The sequence below is a fragment of the Danio rerio genome, chromosome 21 (assembly GCF_049306965.1).
Source record: "Danio rerio strain Tuebingen ecotype United States chromosome 21, GRCz12tu, whole genome shotgun sequence".
In the NCBI taxonomy this organism is placed as follows: domain Eukaryota; kingdom Metazoa; phylum Chordata; class Actinopteri; order Cypriniformes; family Danionidae; genus Danio; species Danio rerio.
This window is the reverse complement of record NC_133196.1, coordinates 32,979,798-33,003,737: the sequence shown is the minus strand read 5'-3', so window position 1 is coordinate 33,003,737 and position 23,940 is coordinate 32,979,798. Positions and strand designations below refer to the sequence as shown.

Here is a 23,940-nt window from a genome sequence, read left to right as displayed (position 1 = left end):
TATCAACAGATAGTAATACTCAAATGGACCATCAAAAAATGGTTACCAATTTTTTACATTAAATTTAATTGGAAATTTCACATTTTCACAGTTCATATTTGACCAAGCGTTGAGTAATTTACAACCCAGTAGTTTAAGGATTAGATGTAGGATTAGGTTACTGTGCGACTAGACTGAGGTGTAATAGATTATCCAGAGCTTGTGGGATATAACAAACGAAAGCAGCCATAAATCTGTCAAATTTCAGAGCATCATACTGTCGGGATTATTACTGACACCTGTTTTGACATATTATGCCAAACTCATGTAACTCAATCCCCTTGTATGCACTGATGTGTTGTAAACACAGAGACAGTTTGATAATCGTGAGAGCGCTTAAGAAACAGTTCACCTGCGTTTTCCTTTTGGAAAGTGAGGCTTCAAATTATTACTGGCACATGAACAGAATCTGACAGAAATAAGCGACAGAACTGGAATCTAACATAAACACCTTTAATAGTAAATGGTTGAACAATTCGATTAAAAAGAGTTCAGACTGATTAGTTTGAGAAATGGTCATAATAATGATAAAGTACTGATTCATCATCTTGTTTATATGAACACAATGTGCAGCTATGCATTTAGGAGAAAACAAAAACTTTACAATGTTGTACAGCGATATATTTTACAGTAACCTGAGATTTTTTGCATAGTTTTTAATGTTCATTTGAGCAGAATAAAAAATGAAATGAAAACCAGAACTAGTTACTGATAATGTTTAATATCCAGCCGGATAAATCAGAGCACACTGCTTCTGTTGACCCGATTCTCGGTTCTTAGCATCAATGAGAAGGAGAGGCGTGTGTTTATGCTGGTTGACAATGTCACTGACCCGCTCAAAACTCTGTTGAAAACATGAAACATTGTTATTGACTTTGGTTTACTGTGCACAAAACAATGATGACAGACATTTAAGGCAATAGTTTGAGTACCTCAGACGCTTTCATTCCGGTGCCTAGCATGAAGCGATCTTGGTTTCTGCGGATCTGAATGTTGTAAACTTTATCCTGGTAGAGGACCACCAGCGTGTATGGCTGGTTAGAGGACCGATTTGAGCTGTCTCGCACAAGGAACGTCCCGTCCTAATGGAGGACATGAACATTTATGATGACATCAAGAATGACCTTTGTATTTTTTATAAACTTTCAATGGTGAATGTTGAAATGCAGCTTTATACACACTGATCTCACCCTGTTAACTCTTCTCAGACAGCTTTCTGCCTCACCCCGCGTGATCTGACCCAAATACCAAGCTGGATCCATGTCCTGTAAATGGAGGAATAATTAAAATTTAGGATAACAATGACTTACTATGAGACATAACAAGGATCTAGCAAAGCTTTAAAGGGATCCCTATAGTAGCAAAGAATTTTGGCCCAGATTTGGCATAAAGCTGGGACAGCAGGCATTCATCCGGCACTGGCATACAGCATGTGGGCCAACCATGGCCTGGGTTTGGCAGAGGTGGCACCATCTATAATGCGGCACAAAAGATTTGGCCAGATGTAAAACGTAGTATTTGGCCCAGATTTTAAAAATTGATTGTGGGCCACGTCTTGACCCACATTTAAAATACATAAAAATAATTTTTGATTAAATAAATCAATTCTACCAATCAGGTCACTAAGAAAAAACAAGGCCCATAGTGTGCCTAAAGCACAATGCTTCATAGGTTTATTAATTTCATTTCAATCGTGACACACCAACCTTACTGGCCCAGTTCAGGCCCAGTTATGAGTTATTACCTTGGCTGAGACTTGGCCCTGATATGGTCTGTGTTTGGCCCTTGTCTGGAAGCCAGATTTAGTCCAGTCATGTATCGTAATTTACTGCGGCCTGTGGGCCAAGCAAAACCTGATTGTGTGGGCCAGAGCTGGGCCAGAGAAATTTAGCTATATGGGATAGTTCACCCACAAAATGAAAATTTCCTTTCTTCTGATGAACACAAATTAACTATTAAGAAGGGAACTATTGTGATCCATAGCAGAAACAACAAATACTACAGAAGTCAAAGGTTACAGGTTTCCAGCTTTCTTCAAAATATCTTCTTTTGTGTTCAACAGAAAGTCAAACAAGTCATTTGGAACTTGTGAAGGGCGTGTAATTGATGACAGAACTTTCAGTTTTGGGTGAACCCTTAAAAAACAGATTGTTTGAGGATGTTTATAGATAAAATTCTATGTCAGCCTTTGTACTTTGAAACCAAATTAATTTCTGTGTACAAAATAGTAGGCTCCTTAAAGGAAATACAAGGGCGCCACCTGTTGGTCAATTGTTAAATTACATAAAGTAACTATCAGAAGGGATAGTTCATCTAAAATTACAATTTACTGTTAATGTACTAACCGTCATCCAAGGTATTTGTGAGTTTTTTCTTCAGTAACAACATTTAAAAGATTTTTAGGTGAAACCCGCAGAGATTAAAGTCAAGGCAATGGTAAAAACCGAGGTAACACTTTATTTTGGTGGTCCCTATTGCACATTTTGTTGACTAAAAGCTGCATTGCCTACTTCTTATTTGAGTATTAGTAGTCTGTCTGGTTAATGTCTACTGATACTGCTCCTTCAACAAATTTAATACTATTACAAACTTTTAGACTTGGAACCATCAAAAATAAAATGATACCAAAACCGTTTACAGGCAAACATATTTAATACCTGAGGATGAGTAATGAGAAATAACGACATTCTGGTCATTGAACTTCCTGTTGCAAAATAACTTATGTGTGAATGCAAACTCACAGATGAGCAGATGCTGTTTAAATACAGGATTGAAGCATCCATGATAAGCACAAGAACAAATTTTTTGAACAACACACACACTGTAAAAATGCAGGGTTCCACACAATTCTGTCATGTTGTCCCAACCACCTGTCAACATTGGGATGTAAATATAGGGGCAGCTGACCCCAACAAAAATATTTAAATTCCCCAAATTACTAAATATGTTTATCTCCAGCTGTATTTTCAAAGAAAATGAACAGTTGAAACGGTCAGTAATGTTTTTTTATCATTAATATTATTATTTACTAAGGACAGAGTAAATAGTTTACATTAGAAAATGCAGCTAATAAATTAGCAAACAGTTTAACCTATTAAAATTAATAGCTATTATAAAGAAATTGAATTAAGTTATCAAATCTTATTAACCTTTTCTTCACTGTATAATTTAAACAATCTGATTAAAGAGCAGCGAATGGATCTCTCATTTTGATTTTTATTTGATTGTTAAATAAGAGGTGTCACTATAAAAATGCACAGATCTAAAATGAAAGCATTTGATTCATTTCCTAACTGTTTATGCTCATTTAAGACCAAATTTGTTGTGTTTAAAAGAAGACCCACCAAGATCGACATGTTTAGATATTATTATTATTATTATTATTATTATTATTATTATTATTATTATACATGTCTGTTTAAACACATACCCAAAAAACCCTGAGAGTCCACTTTCGCTCCGCTCAAATCGCATGTACAGAATCTGTTTGGGAGACAGCGTCTATTTATCACTATGGAGCATGTCTGAAAGTCACGCACTGCAACATGAACTGACTGTTTTGAGGATTGCATAGGAGGGGCAACGACACTTGTAATGGAAAGGGAATCCTGACGTTCAAAGTGTTTTCATACCTGAATAAAATAAAAGCACAGTACAGATTCACATTTAAAAGCAAGGGGTGTCCCCTAGTAATTCGGCAGTATGGGTTGCATATAGGGAGGATTTTTGTTTATTTCCATTCTTCATAGAAAGATTAAAAATATTGGAGAAATACAGAAAAGTACCTTTATGGGATGATAGCGGGACAGAATTGTAAAATATAGGAGAATCCTTGGAAAACCATGAGGGTTGACAGGTATGATCCCAACAAAAATATATTAAGTTAACTGAATTGCATTTTTTAAAATTTAAGTTGATTCAACATAAAACATTAAATTATTGCAAAAAAACTCAAGAATTGTGTTGATTCAGCTCAATATAAATAAGTAGTTTGAGTAAGCAGCAAAAGTATTTTTTGAGTGCATGTCCTCCCTCTTTGTCAAATCTCTCTTGACTGTTTGAGGATTAAGAAGGTTAATTTTAATCATCTCATAAATAATATTCAGTTTCCTTATTAGACCGCAGTGTATTGCCAGGAGATACAGGCAATTATTTTGTTTTGCCTGTATATATATTTTAAGGCAGTATTTTTGCATGCATTCACAACAAACAGAGACATAGTCTGATGATGCAGACACTGGGCTCTATATCTAAGCACATGGCGCAGTTGCACATAGAGAATGTCCAAATTCATTAATTAATTTTCCTTCAGCTTAGTCCCTTATTTATCAGGGGTCACCACAGCGGAATGATACGCCAAATACTCCAGCATATGTTTTACGCAGTGAATGCCCTTCCAGCAACAACCCAGTACTGGGAAACACCCATTCACATAATTCACCTACACCGCATATCTTTGGACTGTGGGGGAAATCGGAGCACCCGGAGAAAACCCACACAAACACAGGGAGAACATGCAAACTCCACACAGAAATGCCTACTGGCCCAGCCGGGACTCGAACCAGCGACCCTCTTGCTGTGAGGCAACAGTGCTAACTACTGAGCTACCGTGCTGCCATGTCAAATTCACTTTTGCTATTTTAAGGATGTGCCCAGTGTAGTAAGATGTTTTTAATATTGTTGTATAGACAATAATAATCTTTTACATTTAATCCTTTTTTTTTTAGTCTAAGGGCTCTTTTTTGACGGTCCATGCGCAGAGCGCAAAACGCAGGGCGCAAACGCTTTCAGGGCGTGTCAGGATGCGTTTTTGCTAATTTAAGGACGGGAAATCTGCCTTGCACCGTGGCGCATGGTCTAAAAGGGTTGAGTTAATTTTCTTAATGAGTTATAGGTGTGTTTTGAGAATAAACCAATCAGAGTCTCATCTCCCATTCCCTTTAAGAGTCAGCTGCGTCGCGCCAAGAGCGCATTCGCTATTTACAGGACGCAAAGTAAGTCTAAGTGGAAAAAATAAGCATTTCACAAGCAAACAGTTAACAGTTCACAGTTTTTTAACAGAAAACTGTTAAACAGAGCATCTACTCCGTGAGAATGAGAGATAATGGATCACTTTCACTTTCGCTCTTGGATAGGGAAACCTTTACGCACAGACATCAATTAGTCTATAAATAAATTATTTTGTTTGTTAAGCGCAAATATTAGTTTCAAAACTATTTCTAAATTCAGTTCTAATTTCCAGCAAAGGAATAAATGAACAATAATAACAAAATGTGCTCAAAAACCTGAGTTATATCCTAAAACACATGCTGTGCCCCATATTTACATTTACATTTAGTCATTTAGCAGACGCTTTTATCCAAAGCGACTTACAAATGATGGTCTAAAACCTGACAGGTGGGCAAATCAAAGCTTGTTTTTAATAAAACAAATATAAGTATGGATATAATAAATAATACTGCTAATAATAATAACATTATACAAAAGCAAATTGTTATGAATGAACTGAAAAAGCCTCCCGAGATGAAGAAGACATAAAAGCAGTGATTTTTCATATTTATGTAGGCTAGAAAATAATATGTTTTGTAATATTTTAATCCTTTATATTTATATCCTATATCTATTCTTATTATATCCTATATATATCCCTAATATTTAATTTTTTTCATATGTAAAGATATTTGCCTATTGCTCTCTTGTGCGTATTAAGCAGTGTGTAAGCGAGGCGCAACTCTGCGCCGGAGTTTAGACCGGGTTAGTTTTGGTCTAATGAAAAATCTATTATAGTTTCTCAAAATAGCAACGTGCCAGCGGTCCGCCTCAGAACGCCTTCCTTTTTAGACCAGAATGCCGATGGGCGCACAAATGAGCGCTACTGCATTTGCTATTTAAACAGCGTAGCGCAACGCCTCAAAACGACTCTTGCACCAAGCTGAAACTACTAAAAGACTATTGCGCCGCGCCTTGCGCCACACTGCGCCGGGTGTATGATAGGGCCCTAAAGATGTCTGTGTGCTGCTGCACATTTCTTTGTGTGTAATAAGCAACATGTAAGCACACCATTTATAAACATATCCCTAACATGCTCTTTAAATAGCAAAACAAAAACTTTGCCATTGACTTTAGATGAGCTGGTCTATAGTGTGGTCTATTTCAGTTGCCTCAAAATAGCAACACAACAACAATGCACCTTAACACACCTCCTTTTCAGACCAGCAGTCCCATGGGCACACAAATGGGTGCAATGCGCTTGCTATTTAATCAACATGCACAGGACATGAAAATGATACCTGTGCCAAGCTGAAATGAGCAAAAAATCACTTGCGTCGCACCTGTAAAGTAGAAAGCCATTGAAGTGAAACGAGAGCATCAAAGCAATTGCTGATGAGAGATGAGAGAGACAGCGCATGAAAACTATAGAGCTTTTATTATGCCACAGTCCACCTTTTCAGGTTCTTCTGGCCATGATCATGTCAGATCTTATCAGACTGAATACATTTTAGGGTTCTGTTATAAAGCTGCTCTGGTAAAGTATCTTTGGTTGTTTTCCTGTTTTCTATAAAATTAAACTGAACTTTATCCGTAGTAGGCATGAGACGATAACCATTTGCAAGGTATACCGCGTTTTGGAAAATTTAAGGTTGTAAAACTGTTTTCTGCTATACCATTGCTATGGTATATGTAAGATTTTTTTTTTTTTTTACATTTTTTTAGGACAACAGTATCTTCAGGAGAAAATATATCCAAATATGCCGTTTTAAATTGTAAAGATCTGGGCTTTTGAAACTAATGAAGACAGCAGAAGTCAATAAAGGATTTCAATTATTTAGCCTGACATCTTTACTGCTCTAAAATATTTTAAACGTCTCTTACAATAAAATATATAGTATTCAAAGAGTAAAAAAGTGGTTGTTTTTTAACCAGACATTTAAAAAGGATATAGATCAGTAATCACAATACCGTAAAACTGTGATATTCCTATCCAAGGTTATCCATCAGAATCTTGACCACCACATGCCTAATCAGTAGTGTTGGGGGTAACGCATTACAACTAAGTATGTTACGTATAACTATTACATTAATATAACGAGTAAAGTAACGCATTACTTTTCAAAATTAAGTAATAATATTTGAGTTACTTTTTAAAAAATGTGATGCAAGTTACTTTTTAGTTTAGTTAATTCACTTTTAAAAATTGCTGGATTAAAATAAACATAGTCACGTTAAATCCCGCACACAATGAGAGAATGCAGGAACAGACAGAAATGGACAATTCTCATTATTTTGAGCTCATTGAAGAAAAGAAAAAGAGGATTATCTGAATGGACAGTGATTTTACTTTACTAATAAGACAAAAAGTACAAAAGTAGCAAACGCATTGCTTTAAACTTTAATTTGTAGATATGGCATGTAGAGTTCTGGGGTCAGGAAGTTCTCAAAAGATAACATTATCCTACATGATTTTTTATGTGCTTGTTTTTTTAAAGGTAAATGAAGGTTATACAGTGTTTTGTTAAATCCGCTATTTTAAAAAAAAGAGAAGAAAAAAAGTTGCATGTTCTGAAAGAGGTCAAGCCTCAGCCAGGTCAGAAAAAGCCATGCAAAAGTAACTCAAAGTTATGTATCACATTACTTACTATAAAAAGTAACTAAGTAACGCAACTAGTTATTTTTGGGGAGAAACTCAATATTGTAATGCATTATTGTCAAAAATAACTTTCCCCAACACTGGTAATCAGCATAAACACACAGGTCACTAGTTAAAATAGCTTATTTCTCTGGATTTGAACATTACTCGTAACATTTGGCATAATGCGAGTACACAAGTCAGCAAAATATAGAACACCGTTCTAATAGTTATTGCATATTTTAATGAAAAAAATCTTACATATCATGCCTTGAACTCTCAAGTCTTGAGTGTTGCTTTTTTTATGATATCACCAATTTCCACAGTTTCGTCTAAAAATGTTTTCACTTAACAGAAGTGTCACTAACATCTTGGATAGTATGTGGGGGAGTAAATGAATAGCAGATAATCTTTTTAAGGTGAAAGTATTACTGTAAGCATTTCTACTGTACCTGTCTGCCGCCCATGTCTGTTTGTGGTGGTGAAGCTCTTGCACTTCTCCGGTGATCAGTCATTGCTTCAATTTAACAACATCAAATATTTAACAGGTATTCTGACTGATTGAAGATTTCCTCAAACTAGTGTAATGTGTGCTTAGCTTACCCTCCTGCAGTTTAGCCGGTAGTGATCGACTGGGATTAACGCTACGTAAAATAAAGCAGAGAACAGTCAAAAATAACAGAGGATCTGTAACTTGACTTGTATTTTTATCATTCATTCAGCATTTGACACATGCCTGTCGGTTTGAAAAGACTGTCCGTGTGTTCCTGGCGGTCTCGGTGACGGATTCCTGGCATGCAGTGGAAATGTGTTGGAGGTTTGCCTGGCAGCTGGAACAATCGCAGAGCATTAAAACACTTTCTTATTAGTTTGTGATAACAAAGCTAACTCTCTCATCAAGATATGCAAATACAATATATGATTCGGTTACTTACTGTCATCATGAAACTAAAAGAAAAAGAAGAAACAACGGTAGAAAGAAGTGAGTGCTATATTTATGTCAACAATCTTAAATAAATATGCTTCTGAAATTGTATTTTTGCATCAATGCCATTGAAGAACCATTTTTGTTTCCCATAAGAACCTATGGTGTTGCACCAGCTGTTTGCAAGTTCTTGCTTAAACCAGAATGTACGAATTGTCTAAGGACAATGTTATTTTGATGTCCAATAATGACGTGAAGTCACGTTGATATGTGACTAATTTTAGGTTGTGTTGGAAAGTCACTAAAATCAAACGTAGAGCCAACATCTTAAAACCATGTCAAATACAGACATTTATTCAACGGGTATAGCAACCAAAATCCAAAGTCTGATAGACGTCAGTGGTAATGTCCACAGAGTCAAACTGTAACATTATTAGATGTTGATATTTGGTTGATTTTATGTTGTCTGCCTGATGTTGGACATTGACGTCGGCCTGACCTTGAGTTTTAACATCAACACTATTTTTATTTCCAAATAAAATACAGTGTCCCACGACATTGGGGTACAACGTCAATCTGACGTCATGTTGACATCCTGAACCTGCTGGGTTAAGTCCACACTAGAGGCTTAGTAACTACTAGCTAGTTTATTAGTAAATTTGTATTTTGTTTGCACCACATATTCGTAAGGCACGTAGTTGGTAGGTCGTAAGTTAATGTACCGTAATACCCAATCAGAAGCCTTTAAATTGTTAAATGTGTAAAATTTGAAGTTTGTAATAACGTGTGTGTTATAAAAGGTCGTATTTTGGTTTTGAGGGTCTCCAAAACCACGGTCTGATATGCATGCAAGATTAAAAAACGCTTTCATTGTGTTATAATATGCATTTATTTTTACCTAACTATCCCAACAACTCCTATATAAATTTCTTCTGAGATTCATTTGTTCCCAAACCCCTCCTTAGCATGATACTATTCTGTGCTGATTGGTCCGATGACCCAGTCTATTGTAATTGGTCAACTGCGTTCAGCGTGAGACAGAGAGAAATGCCCACCACGGCTTATCAACATTGTTGAAGTAGTCAGAGGGCAGAGTGTATGTGTGAGCCCAATGCAAGAGTGCATTAAAGCAGTGCAGTTTCACACCAGCATATTGCTCTATTCTTAACCATGACACACATTTAGTATTAATCCACACAGTGGCAAAAGCTGAACTATTATGAAACTTGACTGCTGCACGTGTGTAGGAACAGGTGACGGTGGCCATAGCAACGACAAACGGCAGAGTATCGTGAGCTCACAAACGCATTTATATCCGAAAAACAAATCGGCACGCGTCTCATTTTCAACGTGGTTTTAGAAGCGATATGAGAATATAAAGAGTTAAGCAGATACAATACATGTTGTGTGGAGCGGTTACAAATAACAAAACACAATTAAATACATAATTTGAAAGCTGAATAAAACAAGAAGGCAACCATTTTAATCGCACTTAAGTACTGTACTTAGACTTGTGAAATAGAGGAAGCAACTGATCCATGAACTGTGTACTGTAAAGTTCCTGTCAAGCTCTGACAAAGTCCCATACATCAATAGTGTTTACTCCCATTCTCCGAGATAAGCTTTATTTTTAAACAGTATTTGTGCAATTAAATTATTTAAATAGTCTACACATGGAAGACAAAAGAAGCATTTACAATCATGGATGGATGAAAACAAAACAGTGTCACATATGGCAAAAAAGAAAATGGGAGATTTGTCAGGGTATTAAAAAAGCAAAAGGCTGTGAGCAGAGGAAGATTAAGTACAATAAGTGAGAACTTGAAGTTTTCTCAGTAATAATCTAAGCTGTAATCATTATTCATGTGTAAAAGCTGCTAAAAGTATTTCATTGGAATGTGGAGTCATTTTTAAACTAAGTTCAGTGGTGCAGCACAAGCTATTTAGTGGCGCATAAGTTGCAGCTTCCTGTCACATTGTATTAAAATGAAGCTAAGTTTTGACTTGCGCACTGCTGGTGCAACCGGCCCCAGTTCACATTTTGTATGAAAAACATTTGAATTATCTGAAAACTTTTCATTTGTAAAGAGCCTTTTGTGGAATATAATGGTTCCATGGATGTTAAAGGTTTTTCATGGAACCAGTGATCCCATTAAAGAAGCTTTATTTTTATTTTTATACAGTATATGTGCAGTAAATGTGATTACCTCATGCCTCTGGTCCAGATGTCTGTTTGAAAAACGACATAGAGCAGGCAGGTTCGTAAAAGACTGGTTATATATTTATTTATTTTTTATTTTTTTCATTTATCATACCTGTTTTGAGAGTAGCCGGGTGTAACAGAAGAAGCACTTCTGCGCACCCCTAATGATGGAGGTAGGGAGGGTTTGGGGATCCTCATCGGGTCTCCTGGCGCCTCCATTGCAGGCCCTCTGAAAGGAGCAGCATTAACACTATAAAACAAAGGCATACAAAAGATTAATAAATCATTTTTATCTACCACAAATGGAATATTCCATGAAAACATGTATTTTCTGAGTGTGAGCATTTTATGAAGAGACAATAGACAATACAGTCAATATGAAACATCTTAACTGATTTTAAAACCCTGAATACTAAAGATTTTTAATCCATTATTTAATGTTTAAATTACATAACTTTTTTACTAACGTGGTTCTGACTGGATTTGTGCTGTAAACCTTAAATAAATGTTAAGAATTACATTTTAAATATATTTGTTATCAGCAAAGCTTTAAGCTCAAAAGTCTTTCACAATTTGCGAACTTTTTTTTAAAAGAAAATTCTGTGCAGAAAATCTTTGATTACTCAGAATAATGTCTGCATATACTAAAAGATAGTGGTTCTGCATTTTATACCTTCTTAAAGTATTGATAATTAATTATACAATTTTAAAATAAATTCAAATAAAAACGGAATTCTCTGCATTTTAGCGAGTTCTTTAAGATTAGTCAAAAACAGAAAATACTCAAACAAACATTCTTAAGTCTTTAATTTAGATGTGATGAATTTTTGAATGTTATTAATTCATATTAACAATGAACTCTTCTTTAAAAAAATCCTTTTATGCTCACATTTACCCACCACAAGCCAAAGCATCTTCATGTGTAATCAGATCAGTTGTGTTAAAGGTTTTAGCAGAAGTTTTACCTTGTGGATTCTGAGCTGTGTAACCAAACTGAATTTAAAAAAAATACAAATTTGAGACACTATTCCTGCCTTCTTTTGAAATAATCAACCCTGATAATCATCTGGTTTTTCCACAATCAACCAAAGCCAATTATTGTTTTGCCTGATACTAATTAGTGGCTGATAAATCTGTGCATTTTTTTTTATTAAACAGACATTTATATTACTAATAGTGTCATACTAAAGCTGAACATTAAGATTTAAAATAAAAAAGTACTAAGGCATAGCTTAAATAATGTGTATGTGCTCTGTGGGTAAGGGATTCATCAGAATAGGCAGCAAAAATCAGTCCAAGGCACTCAAAAAATGTGGAAAAATGATTCAAAAACCTTTATTGACATGGCTATTCCCTAAAACTGCGCCAACGCTTTTCAGCAAACACTTGCCTTTATCAGGGTAACTGAGTGCCTTGGACTGACTTTTGCTATTTATTCTGAACATTAAGATGTTACTATAAAAAATATACAAAAGTTTAAGGAAAGCAGTCTACCTTCTTGGCGGATTGATGGCCTGCAGGAAAAGAAAAGAAAAATATTAGACAAACAGAGCTAGCTACCAGAATTATTATTAAGTTTGAAAGACTACATTTTAAAAAAAAGATCATTTATATTCCAACTTCAGAGCAGCATTAATGAAATAACATTCAGTAGTAGTTTATAATCATTATTAGTATTTAATACTGGATTTATTAGTATTTCATTTATTGTATTTATTGTAAAAGCAGATGCTCTAAATGACAATAGCTATGCACGTAAACTTAATTTTTTTTTTATTCTGTAAACTTTAGATGATATTTCTTTAACTATGAAATAAAAATTTAATTTAAAGCCCTTTTAGACAACACGATACCACTGTTTTAACTTCAGAAGAGTTATGGAATCAGTATTTAGTGGAATAACAATCGCTAGCTTTTTCTCCGCTGGAGGTTACTTCCGGTATTCTCAAGGAACTACAACTACCAAAACCCTTTGCACTTGTCAACCCTTGCAACAGCTGACAATAATCTGCACATTCACACACAGACACATCTGTTGCTTGTCGTCACTTATTGCAAGGGCTATAGACCATTTTGAGGGATGTCAACTAACCATGGTCCTAATGCGTTTCCTATTTTACATTTTCAATTTTCTATAGCTTCAAAGAATCCAAAAAGCTCCACATATTGATAAATAATGCTATGTTAGCTGTTTTAACAATAAGTTATCATTGAATTGCCTTGTGTTACAGTAATATGAAATAGTTTGACAACAAGCAGAAAATGTTCAGGGGCCAATGACATCACCACATTGAAATAATCTTCTTTCACTCACATTTTGAGTCTTGTTTCTATCACAAACATTACAAAGCATTTCTTCTTGTTTGTTTTCCTGTATTTTGACTCTTGCCTTGTTCCTCGTTTTGATTTGTTGCTGCCTAGCCTGACCTCTTGCCTGTGTTTTGATCATGTTTATTGGACAACCCTTATGCTGTTGTTTTGCTCCCGTTTTGCCTGTACGACCTCGCCTTTAATAAACTGCATCTGGATCTGCAAGTTTTTTTTGCCGGCGTCTGCTTCGTAACAGAAATAATCTACTTTTTCAATGAAAACATTTGTTATTCAGAACAATTTGTGTGAAATAAAGACAGAACAAACCAAACTTACTCTATCAAGTGAGCTAGTTCCTCTTCCTCCTGTGAAGACAGTCAGTTTAAAGTTTGATAAAGACTGTTAAAATTGGTAAATCTTTTCCTTTAGACAAAGCCTGTATTATCTTTAATGGTGGCTTTGACACCAGGTCAAATAAATGGCATCTGATTTGTATCATGACTCTGTTATTATAGTTATTATTTTTTTATCATAATTATTAATTATTACAAACAGACCTGCTACAGCTGGAGGGTGAATTCTATCCAAAGTTCCTGGTTTTTTACTGCGGTCCACAGCTGGTGCTGGAGTAAAAACAGCATTGTTTACTGGGTAACTTCAACAACAACATTTCTAATTCATCTTTAGCTGAAAACGATTATAGATTTGAATGTTTCATCAAAAATGAGAGCCTTTGTATGTTCTCAGAATGACTAAAGGTTTTAAAAGTGTTTAGTCTGGCCTGCCTCAGCGCTTAACCATGTGCAATGTCCACATGCCATTGAGATGACCAATATAATCAATGCCCAGCACCCAAATGTACTTACTTTAAACTATAATCTAAGCAATAAAAAATAAGTGCACTAAAACGTGTTCAAAATCCAGCACGATGCTTAGGTCTCATTATTAGGTTATTTTATTATTATTAGGTCTCATGAAACTGACTGCAGAAATGCAGTTGTTGTACTGTTCTTCATCCTAATTATTTTGTTTCCTTCAATCTATTTAAATCTTTTAACGTTTAATTCCTGCTAAACTCGTTTTGAAACAGAGACATGAAAATGTAAAAATTCTGAACTCAAAAGGTTGTGGCTCATGAATGTTTATGGATAAAGTACAATGGCTGGAACCTTTCTAGAAGGCTCAGCAGATTATTGCAGAAGTGAAAGCATTTTAGCACAGAAGTAACAGAGAGTTTCAGTTTACTGCAAATCAACTCTACACAACGATGAGCAAGTTGGGTGGCATGAAATCTATTCATTTAAAAAAAATCTAATATTTTGGATTCAAAAATCCCATGTGTCTAATTTAGCTTCCAAGTTTTAAGTAAATATTAAGTAGATGTTTTTTTGATTAGTCACTATTGCAAAAATATTCACTGGGGGACATTTTGCTGTCATAATTTAACAATTTTTAAACAAATATTTTACACAATAATTTAAAATGTAGGGTGACATGGTGGCTCAGTGGTTAACACTGTCACCTCACAGCAAGAAGATTGCTGGTCCTGGCTGGTCCTGGCTGGGTCATTTGGCATAGAGATCTGCGCGGGACTAAATTTTGAATCCCGCGCAAAATGTAGCGGGCCGGAATCGGGCAGTGAGTCCACAAGCATCCGGAGTCCGGCAGCCGGAGCCGGGCTGAGTGGTAAGTCTCCGGCAGGCGAGAATCTAGCCGGAACCGGCCCGAGTGTATTTTGCTATCTGGGAAAGCTCTCTCTCTCATTCGCGCGCGCGCACTAACATACACACACACACACACACACAAGCACCAAGCACACACACAGGCAAAGCTCGCTCTCTCTCTGTCTCTCTCTCTCTCTCTCTCTCCCTCTCTCTCTCTCTCTCTCTCTCTCTCTCATTCGCATAGCAATATCCGCGATATTGCTAGACAGCCCGCTCCCGTCCCAAATTAAACCCGTTACCGACGGCTCCCGCGATTTATTCGAAAAATTATTCGGAAATGCAGACCTCTAATTTGGCATTTTTGTGTGGAGTTTGCATGTTCTTCCTATATTCATGTAGGTTTCCTTCGGTTTCCCCCACAGTCCAAACACATGCGGTAGACAGGTGAATTGAATAAGCTAAACTGGCCGTAGTGAATGTGTGTGCATGAGTGTGTATGGATGTTTCCCAGTACTGGGTTGTGAAAGATGGATGAATTGATGAATTAATTAATTAATTTTTTAACTGATATAAAGTCAAAGCCATGTCTCTAAAAAGTTCATTTCCAAACTTGAAGTTGATGTCATAAAAAGTTTATATATTTTTTGGAACATAACTGATTTATTTTGATACGTTTGAATACGTTTCTGTCACAGTATCACATCTATCACAAACGAATCACCAAATATGTAACTCTGAGTCACAAAAATCAAGATTAGAAAAATATTTGTTTATAGAATAGCGCAGCGAATTTTTAAAAATCGGTAACATGACACCACTCCTTACATGCAGGTTTTAAAGTACACTGTTAATGATATTACATTATATTGCAAATTACACAGTAATTAACTGTAATATGAACTCTATTTTACTCTAGGAAAGTTATGAAGTAAGCTACTCTATTTTGTGAAAATCACTGTAAGCTCTATTTTGACGATCCATGCGCAAAGTGCAAAGCGCAGAGCGCAAAAGCATTAAGGGCGTGTCAGAATCCACTTTTGTTAATTTAAGGACGGAAAAATCCGCTTTGCGCCGTGGCGCATGGTCTAAAAGGGTTGAGCTTATTTTCTTAATGAGTTATCGGTGTGTTTTGAGAATAAACCAATGAGAGTCTCATCTCCCATTCCCTTTTAAGAATAAGTTGCGTCGTGCCATAGCACATTTGCTATTTACATGACGGACTTTGTAAGTGGAAAAACTGAACCCTTCACTAGAGAGAAAACAGTAAAACAGAGCATCTACAGGCGGGAATGAGAGATGAGCCTCCTCATTCTTTACTTTCACTTTTACTCTCGTGGATAGGTAAACTTCTTGTATGCACAGATGTCCATTAGCCTATAATTTTGTTTATTAAGTGCAAAGATTTGTTTCAAAACTATTTCTAAATTCAGTTCGAATTTCCAGCAAATGAATAAATGAACAATAATAACAAAGTGTGTTTAAAAAAACTGAGTTATACCCTAATACACATGCTATGCCCCATATGGTCTAAAATCTGACAGGTGGGCAAATCTAAGCTTGTTCTTGATACAACAAATATAAATATGCATATAATAAATAATACTGCTAATAATAATACCATTATACAAAAGCAAATTGTTGTGAATAAAAAAAGTCTCCCGAGATAAAGAAGGCATGAAAGTATGGTTTTTATATTTATGTAGGCTAGAAAATAATATGTTTTGTAATATTTTAATCCTTTATATTTATATTTTATATATATCCTTGTTATATCCTAAATATATCCTTGATATTTTAATTGTTATTGATGTAAAGATATTTGCGTATTGCTGTAAATCCTGTCTGTATTAAGCATTGTGTAAGCGAAGCGCACAACTAACGCGCTCTGCGCTGGACTTTACACTTTAGGCTTTGTTCTGGTCTATAGAATAGTCTATTATAGTTTCTCAAAATTGCAATGTGCCTCAACGTGGTGCAAAACATCAAAACGACTCTTGCGCCAAGCTGAAACTAGCAAACAACAGTTGCATCGCACCTTGCGCCACATTGCACCGGGTGTATGATAGGGCCCTGTATATTTTACAGTATATATACAATACTGTAAATAGATATGAGCAAGATAAGTATTACTGTGATGTAAATACAGTATTTTTGCTGTAATTGATGTACAGTAAGTTATTAGCAAACTGTTGCCTGTAAGTTACTGTAGGTCCTACAGGAAATTGCTAACAGTGTACTGTAGTCTTGGTAATGCAAGATGAATAAGGCTACATTCACACGGTAATGATAATGTATTATTCTTTTGTGGATTCTAAGGCTGTGAGTCCCACAAATCTTTTTTTTTTTTTTTTTACTGAGCTTAGCTTTTTTGTCTTTGTTCTTTTCCAACTCTGCAGTTGGAGAAGCACTCGCTTTCAGAGCTTCGGTTTTATATCCATACAGTGCTCAGCATAATTGAGTTCACCCCATTTTGAAAAATGAAATTTTGTATTTATTTCTCAGTGAATATATTCAATTTTGGTGCATTTAAACAAAACAGATTTAATAAACAGATATACTTGTTAAAATATTTTTGGTCACCAAACAGATATAAAAATTAAAAGAGAATACAATCAAATTTAAGCAAATATTGCACAAAAAAAAAAAAAAAACTACAAAATTTCTACTTGACTACTTGACTTTTCCTTTTAAAATTTGTATTTAATATTTTTCTATAACATATAAATTTGGGTGTACTAGTTTTTGGATCGTTATCGTAAGCTATTTTGTTAGATAAGCTCCAGATTTGGCTTCAGTACTGAATAATCCACTGTATATGCACAGATATAATATTTTATAGCTTCCTATTGAAAATACGAATTTAAAAGAGAGATTTGTGAGGGGTGTACTTATATATGATGAGCACTGTACAAGAACACAGAAATGATTAATTGGATTTATTACATTTTTTAAGGTAGTGGTTGCAAACTATTTATATAAGCTGCTTTTAAACAAACAAAGTTGAACATTACTAAATTTAATTTAGTAAATTTAGCCCATATAAATAGCCAAAAAAGTGTATTGTTTCAAGAAATGTCTGCATACAGATTTAAACGAGAAAACTGGGTTAAAATGATGTAATATGTATGCCACCCTTGTATGTGTAAACAAACCCACAAAGAGTCGCAGAATACACTAAAATCACAGAAAAATTCAGATTGTAAACTGCTGTAATAATGCTAATAAACTTATCAGCGCCTACAGAGCGAACACAGCTCTGGAATCTGCCATTGGTGTTGTCACTGATTGTTACGTGCGCAAGTTCTTTCCCCTTCTTCTGGTTAAATGCTACACTGACGTCATTGTTTCCACTGAAGATTTTGCAACTTGACCTAAATCCAATTCTGTGTTGACGGAGCCAAAACTATTCAAATCATTTCAATTCAAGAAAATTGCTAAAATATGATTAAATGCAATAAGAAGACCAGCAAGAATCCACAGTAAATAAATAAAAAAGATCATCATATGATCATCAAAACAATCTGCTAGGTCATGGTTATGGTTATAGAGTCTTACCTGCTGGTCTTTTCGGGGTCTGGGGCCTCTCTTCTCTCATTCTCTCATGCATTCCAACCTAAAGAGTGTAAAATAGAGTTTATTTCAGAGAACAATCCAAAAATTAGGTTAGAGGCAAAGACGGCCACATACTGTTTGGAAATATGAAGGACTCACACTTGGCCGGTCTACAGGGGGCACTGAGGGTCCAGGGCCTGGTCGCTCTGGAGGGACAGGAGGTTGACTTCGGTTCACTACACGTGTTCGGTTATTATCTGGTAAACAAAGGAATCCCATCATGACTTTTCCAATAGACTCCAATGACCACAAGACTGAAAACTGTTCATTTGTGTGTACCAATGTAATCACAGTTGTCCATGGGTTTAGCAGGACAGATCTGGGCCTTGTCTTCGGATGGCTCACTCGGTGGCGGCTCATAGCTGTTATCACTGTCTGAACCCTCCGCCGGCGACTCATAATCTCCACCGCTTGCATCATCATCATTATTTGAGTCTGGATTCTCATAGTCATCTTCATCACTCTTAATGAGGAATGTCATGTTAGCTACATGTGATGCTGATTATTTTAAAATAGGGATGCTCCGATCAAGATTTTTGAAGCCGATACTGAGTATCAATTTCTTGTCATCATGATCGAAGTCCGATTCTGATAATGATATAAACATATGGCTTCTTTACTAAAAGGAAACAGGCCTAAACCTCTGTTTATTGCAATAAGTATATTCAGGGCTTGACATTAACACCTGCCAGCTCGCCAAATGTGGGTAGATTTCAGCTGTGGCGGGTTAGACAGTTGCTCCCACTAGCCACTTTGTCTGTTTGGCTGGTTGAAAATCTTTTTTAAATTGTAGTTTTCTTAAAAGCCAGGTTCGACAATACAGAAGGCCCAATATGTGTACAAATGGGATCTTAGAATAGAAAAGCAACAGGACTGACAAGAATAACTGTTCATACGAGCAAAAGGAAGCAGTTGAATACCAAGTGAGGGGATGAGAAGTTGCGCGCACAGGTATTGTCATGCATGGGACTGTTTAAAAAGCGTGCATGCTCCCCTTTCCTTCTGCGAAGCAACTGTTCCTGGAAAGTCAACTAGCATGATCGTTTCTCTTTGGAAAAGACTTGACAAAAGGTGATGCTCTTGCACTCACAGTCCTGCTGCTTTCATGAGCTTTATTTTTTCATAAATGTCTTTTTGTTAGCAGCACTGGTTGCTGCTTTCGCTTTAACTATTCTTTGAACAGATTATTAACATGATCGTTTCATTATTACACACAGTATGTTTTTCACCTGCTTTCTTTGCTTATAGTTAATTTTGTTAATAGGGTTTAATTGTATTTTTTTTTTTACAATAAGATTGCTTTAATAGGAGATTAACTCCCCATTTAGTTAACTAGTGATCTGAGACCTTTAGCCAGGACTATGCATTGTTTTAGATGCATGACAATAATTATTTTTAAAATGTCAATTTATTTTAAAAGAAAAGTTTTGTTGAATAAAAAGTGCGCGTATACAGCTATATTTTGCTTGTTTTGACACATTATTTAAAAATTATGGCTAAGAAATAATTATTCATTTTTGGTGGGGTCAGAAATAAATTTGATAAATCCTTAGTTTTGAGCCATGAAAAGTCATGTGAAATAAATTGCACAGAGACACTCTGAAACCACATGCACATTAAACAAGGTCACACACAACACACAAAAAAGTGAAATGCATGTGCAAAAACACAAAATCTAAATCAAGTCATTTTAGCATGTCAAAGTCAAATTTATGCATATAAAATATATTTTCCCAACAACAAAATTGTGGCTAGTGAAAATTGCGAGTGGCTAGTAATGTAACATGGGCAACTGTACGGCAGAAAAAAGGTGTTTACAGCCTGGTACAAGGAACGATTTTGGTTCCTAAAGCTAATATGACCCTTCATGACAACTGTGAGGGGGGTAAACTTTATTATATCTCTTCCGTTTTGTTTATATTAAGTTATATTAAGTCTGCATAATTAAGGGCGTGGCCACTTGAGTGACAGCTAGGTCTCACTAGTCGCCATTACTTTACCTCAGATAATTTCGGCTGATTAGCTGCTGAACTCGACATATACATTGTATTTTTGTTTTGTTTCATGTGGCTTTACACAGTCAGCTGCCTCTTGGATTTATTTCTTACAACTATCAGATGATATGGCATGCTGTGTGCACTTTATTGTGTTCACAAACCATTCATGTGGTTTCCATTTCTGAGATGAGTGAAATTAAATACTTATACATCATATCTTTAAATGCTTTTGTTTTATATAAGATCATTTATCATTTATAATTTACTTTAGAACTGTAAAGCACTCCAGAATCTGACAGATTAATTAGCATCTGTCATCTAAAACACTGTCATACAGTTTTATGCCTGGATTTAATTAGCCTTGCATTTACTAACACAGACTATATTTGAAGTTTTTGGAGGTAATTTGCGTTTTCCTCTGTTAGAAAAGCACCGTAAAAATGTTTGGTGGCTCAAAGTATTAAAACAGTATTTTAAAGGACTAAACACTTTATTGATATAGTATACAACCAAACACATGTGGTTAGAACACAAACGAGTGGGCGTTATCCCAAAAAAAGTCTATCAAAGCAAAATGCTAGCAGGCGTCAGTAGCTCCACCCATGCTCCACCTTTTTGCCCTTGTTTGGTATCCCCCAGTCGGTGCGAACAAAATGATGACAGTTGGCCATGCCTACTTGTAGCTTCTTTTGGGTCCTTCAGAAACCTATGGGTGACGTCACGGATACTACGTCCATATCTTTTACAGTGTATGGTGCGCATGTGCATCTCTTCTGCGTTTAAAGTGTTGTAAAATCATAAACAAACACTTACAATCGGCCAGATTGGTGAGTACCAGTTAAATCATAAAATGTGATTATCGGCCAATACCGATCTCTAGCCGATCGATTGGAGCATCCCTACTGTAAAATGCTTTAAAAATAAGGGACTTACAAACTCTTCAGAGTCCCACGCTTGTTCCTCACGTTGCTCAGCTGAAAATAGTGAAAGCAGGTGACTATTGGACAACATCTTTTAAAGTGCAAATTGAAAATATTAAAGTTCATATCATACCTGCTGGTTGTGGGTAGCTGGGAACTGGTTGTGAGGGCCTGTTGCGAAAACAAAAAGATAATTACTCATCTATTGATGGAACACTTGTTTAAAAGGGTTTTTTTTCTGAAAAATGCCATTAAAAAAAGGGACCTTTCAGAAAATAGCTTAAGGATATTTCAATAATCTAAAGAATCGTTTATATTTTTACGGTAACAAACATTTGTATTACAAGAAACCCCAGAAATGAAGAATAGGGTGGCTTAATGAAACATAAATGATGAATCTTTTGTGCAGAATTCAAGAGACTTAATCCATGCCTTTATATCATCACGCTTGGACTATTGTAACTCAATTTATGTGGGTATTGGCCAATATAAATCGACTTCAAGTGGTCCAAAATGCAGTCGCTAGGCTTCTTTCTGGCACCTGCAAGTCTGAAGACATTACTCCTATCCTGTGCTCCCTAAATTGGTTCACGATATGTTTTAGATTTGACTTTAAAAAAAATTAATGTGTATTTTTAAGGTATTAAATGGCCTGCATGGCTCTGACTTATCTCTCTAAATTTTTTACTGTTAAATTATCAGGTAGATGTTTAGGGTAATCAAATCAGAAAATGCTATTAGTTCCCAGATCTAAATTAAAGAAAAAAAAAGATGGAGCTTTCTCTGTAGTAGGTTCTAAAATGTGGGACGGGCTACTTATGTTCATTAGAACAATTTCCAATGAATCTTTGTTCAGAGCGAAACTTAATCTACACCTCCCATACAGAGTTCAAGTTCAAATTAATTTATTTATAGAGCACATTTAAAAACAGTCACAAGACTGACCACAGTGCTGTACAAAAGACAAAGTAATAATAAAAAGACAGAATACAAAACAGAAATAAGACAGGTGAAGCGTCTGAAAAAATTTAAAAGTGAAGCAGTTGAAAGGACTATTACAATAATATTAAAAAGCCAAGCTAAAAGGTGAGTTTTAAGAAGTGATTTAAAAATAGATAATGATGGAGCCATTTTAATCTCAAGAGGCAAGGTGTTCCACAACCGAGGACCCGCCACAGAGAAAACTCTGTCCCCTCTAATTTTCAGTCTGGACCGAGGAACTAAAAGAAGAATTTGATCACTTGATCTAAGAGATCTCACAGCAGTGTAAAAATGAAACAGCTCTGAAAGATAGGTTTGGGCTAGATTATAAAGGGATTTATATATCAATAAAAGCACTTTAAAATCAATTCAATGGAAGTCTCTTAGAAGAGGGGGATTGTGGTCATATTTTCTGCTATTACAAATAAATCTTGCAGCAGCATTTTGGGCAAACTGAAAGTGAAAAAATTTACATTTTAAAATGCCACAGTAAAGAGCATTGCAGTAGTCTAACCGTGATGTAATAAAAGCATGGACAGCCACATGTGGCGGGGTTTAAGAAATGTTTTACTAGACTGCAAACGGAGTTGATAAAAACTGCAGCCAATAACCGAACTGATTTCTTTGTCTAGTTTCAATGACTTATCAAGGATGACACCCAGATTGCGGACATGGAGGGATCTGAAAGCAGATAAGCAGCCAAGGTCCAGACAAGTGGCCTGCACATTATCAGTAGGGCTCAAGACAATAACCTCTGTTTTATCCTCATTTAGTGATAAAAAATTGTGGGATACCCAGATTTTGATCTCATCTGAGGATCTTAGTAATGTACTAGGAGTGAGAGGGTAGTTCCTTTTAGGTAAGTAAATCTGGGTGTCATCAGCATAGAAATGCAAAGACACCCCATGACTTCTTAGAACGGCACCTAGCAGCAGCATATGTGATGAAAAAAGTGAGGAAGCTAAGATTGAACCTAGAGGGAGGCCACAAGTGAGATCAGCAAATGAGGATGAGAAGTTACCTAATTTAACTAAAACTTTTCTATCAGTTAGAAAAGACTTAAACCACTTAAGGACTGTGCCTTTCAAGCCCACATCTGATCCGATCTGGACAGCAGAATAGACTGACAGAACTAGGAGAACCAGGACCACAGAATCACAGTCAATGGCTTGCAGGATATTATTAAGTACTCTAAGGAGGGCCGTTTCAGTGCAATGAGCCATTTTGAACCCGGACTGAAAGATTTCAGTGATGTAGTTGCTTTTTTTTTTTTAAATGCAATTGATCAAGTACAGTTTTTTCTAAAATCTTACAGCAGAATGGTAAGACAGAGATTGGGTGAAAATTATTCAAAATGGAGGGATCCAGTTAAGGCTTTTTGAGAAGTTTAAGTTTAAGTTCATTGGGAAAATAGCCAGTAGAGAGGCACTCATTAAAATAGGAAGCCAAGCTTGGGTCAACAGTGTCAATGATTTGTTTTAAGAAATTTAGGGTGGATAATATAATTGGGACAGAAGGAAAGTTTAGTGTTTGCAATTACATTATTTCAGCGATTTTAGAGAAATGTGATCAAAAGCATACCAATAGACCAGATGCAAAGTGGGAGACGGAGGATCAGTGGGAGCAGAGCAGAGTTTTGGCCTCAAAATGGAAATTTTGTCA

The 23,940-nt window shown here is 35.8% G+C and overlaps 1 protein-coding gene across 4 annotated transcripts in view; it reads right to left on the bottom strand.

Annotated features, from left to right (window-relative positions):
- Positions 1 to 478: 478 nt before the first annotated feature.
- lcp2a (lymphocyte cytosolic protein 2a) overlaps positions 479 to 23,940 on the bottom strand; it is a 40,103-nt gene continuing 16,641 nt past the window's right edge. Inside the window, exons 5-21 of one of the 4 annotated variants that reach the window (XM_073934326.1) lie at positions 21,431 to 21,468; positions 21,311 to 21,351; positions 18,660 to 18,843; positions 18,456 to 18,577; positions 18,324 to 18,381; positions 13,662 to 13,727; positions 13,441 to 13,469; positions 12,289 to 12,308; positions 10,907 to 11,044; positions 10,799 to 10,820; positions 8,602 to 8,614; positions 8,403 to 8,496; positions 8,270 to 8,310; positions 8,119 to 8,183; positions 1,230 to 1,304; positions 972 to 1,121; positions 479 to 883 (exon numbers count right to left, since the gene is read on the bottom strand). In XM_073934326.1, the coding sequence (XP_073790427.1) occupies positions 758 to 883; positions 972 to 1,121; positions 1,230 to 1,304; positions 8,119 to 8,183; positions 8,270 to 8,310; positions 8,403 to 8,496; positions 8,602 to 8,614; positions 10,799 to 10,820; positions 10,907 to 11,044; positions 12,289 to 12,308; positions 13,441 to 13,469; positions 13,662 to 13,727; positions 18,324 to 18,381; positions 18,456 to 18,577; positions 18,660 to 18,843; positions 21,311 to 21,351; positions 21,431 to 21,468 (1,282 nt within the window). In that variant the 3' untranslated portion in view covers positions 479 to 757. 4 annotated transcript variants of the gene reach the window in all.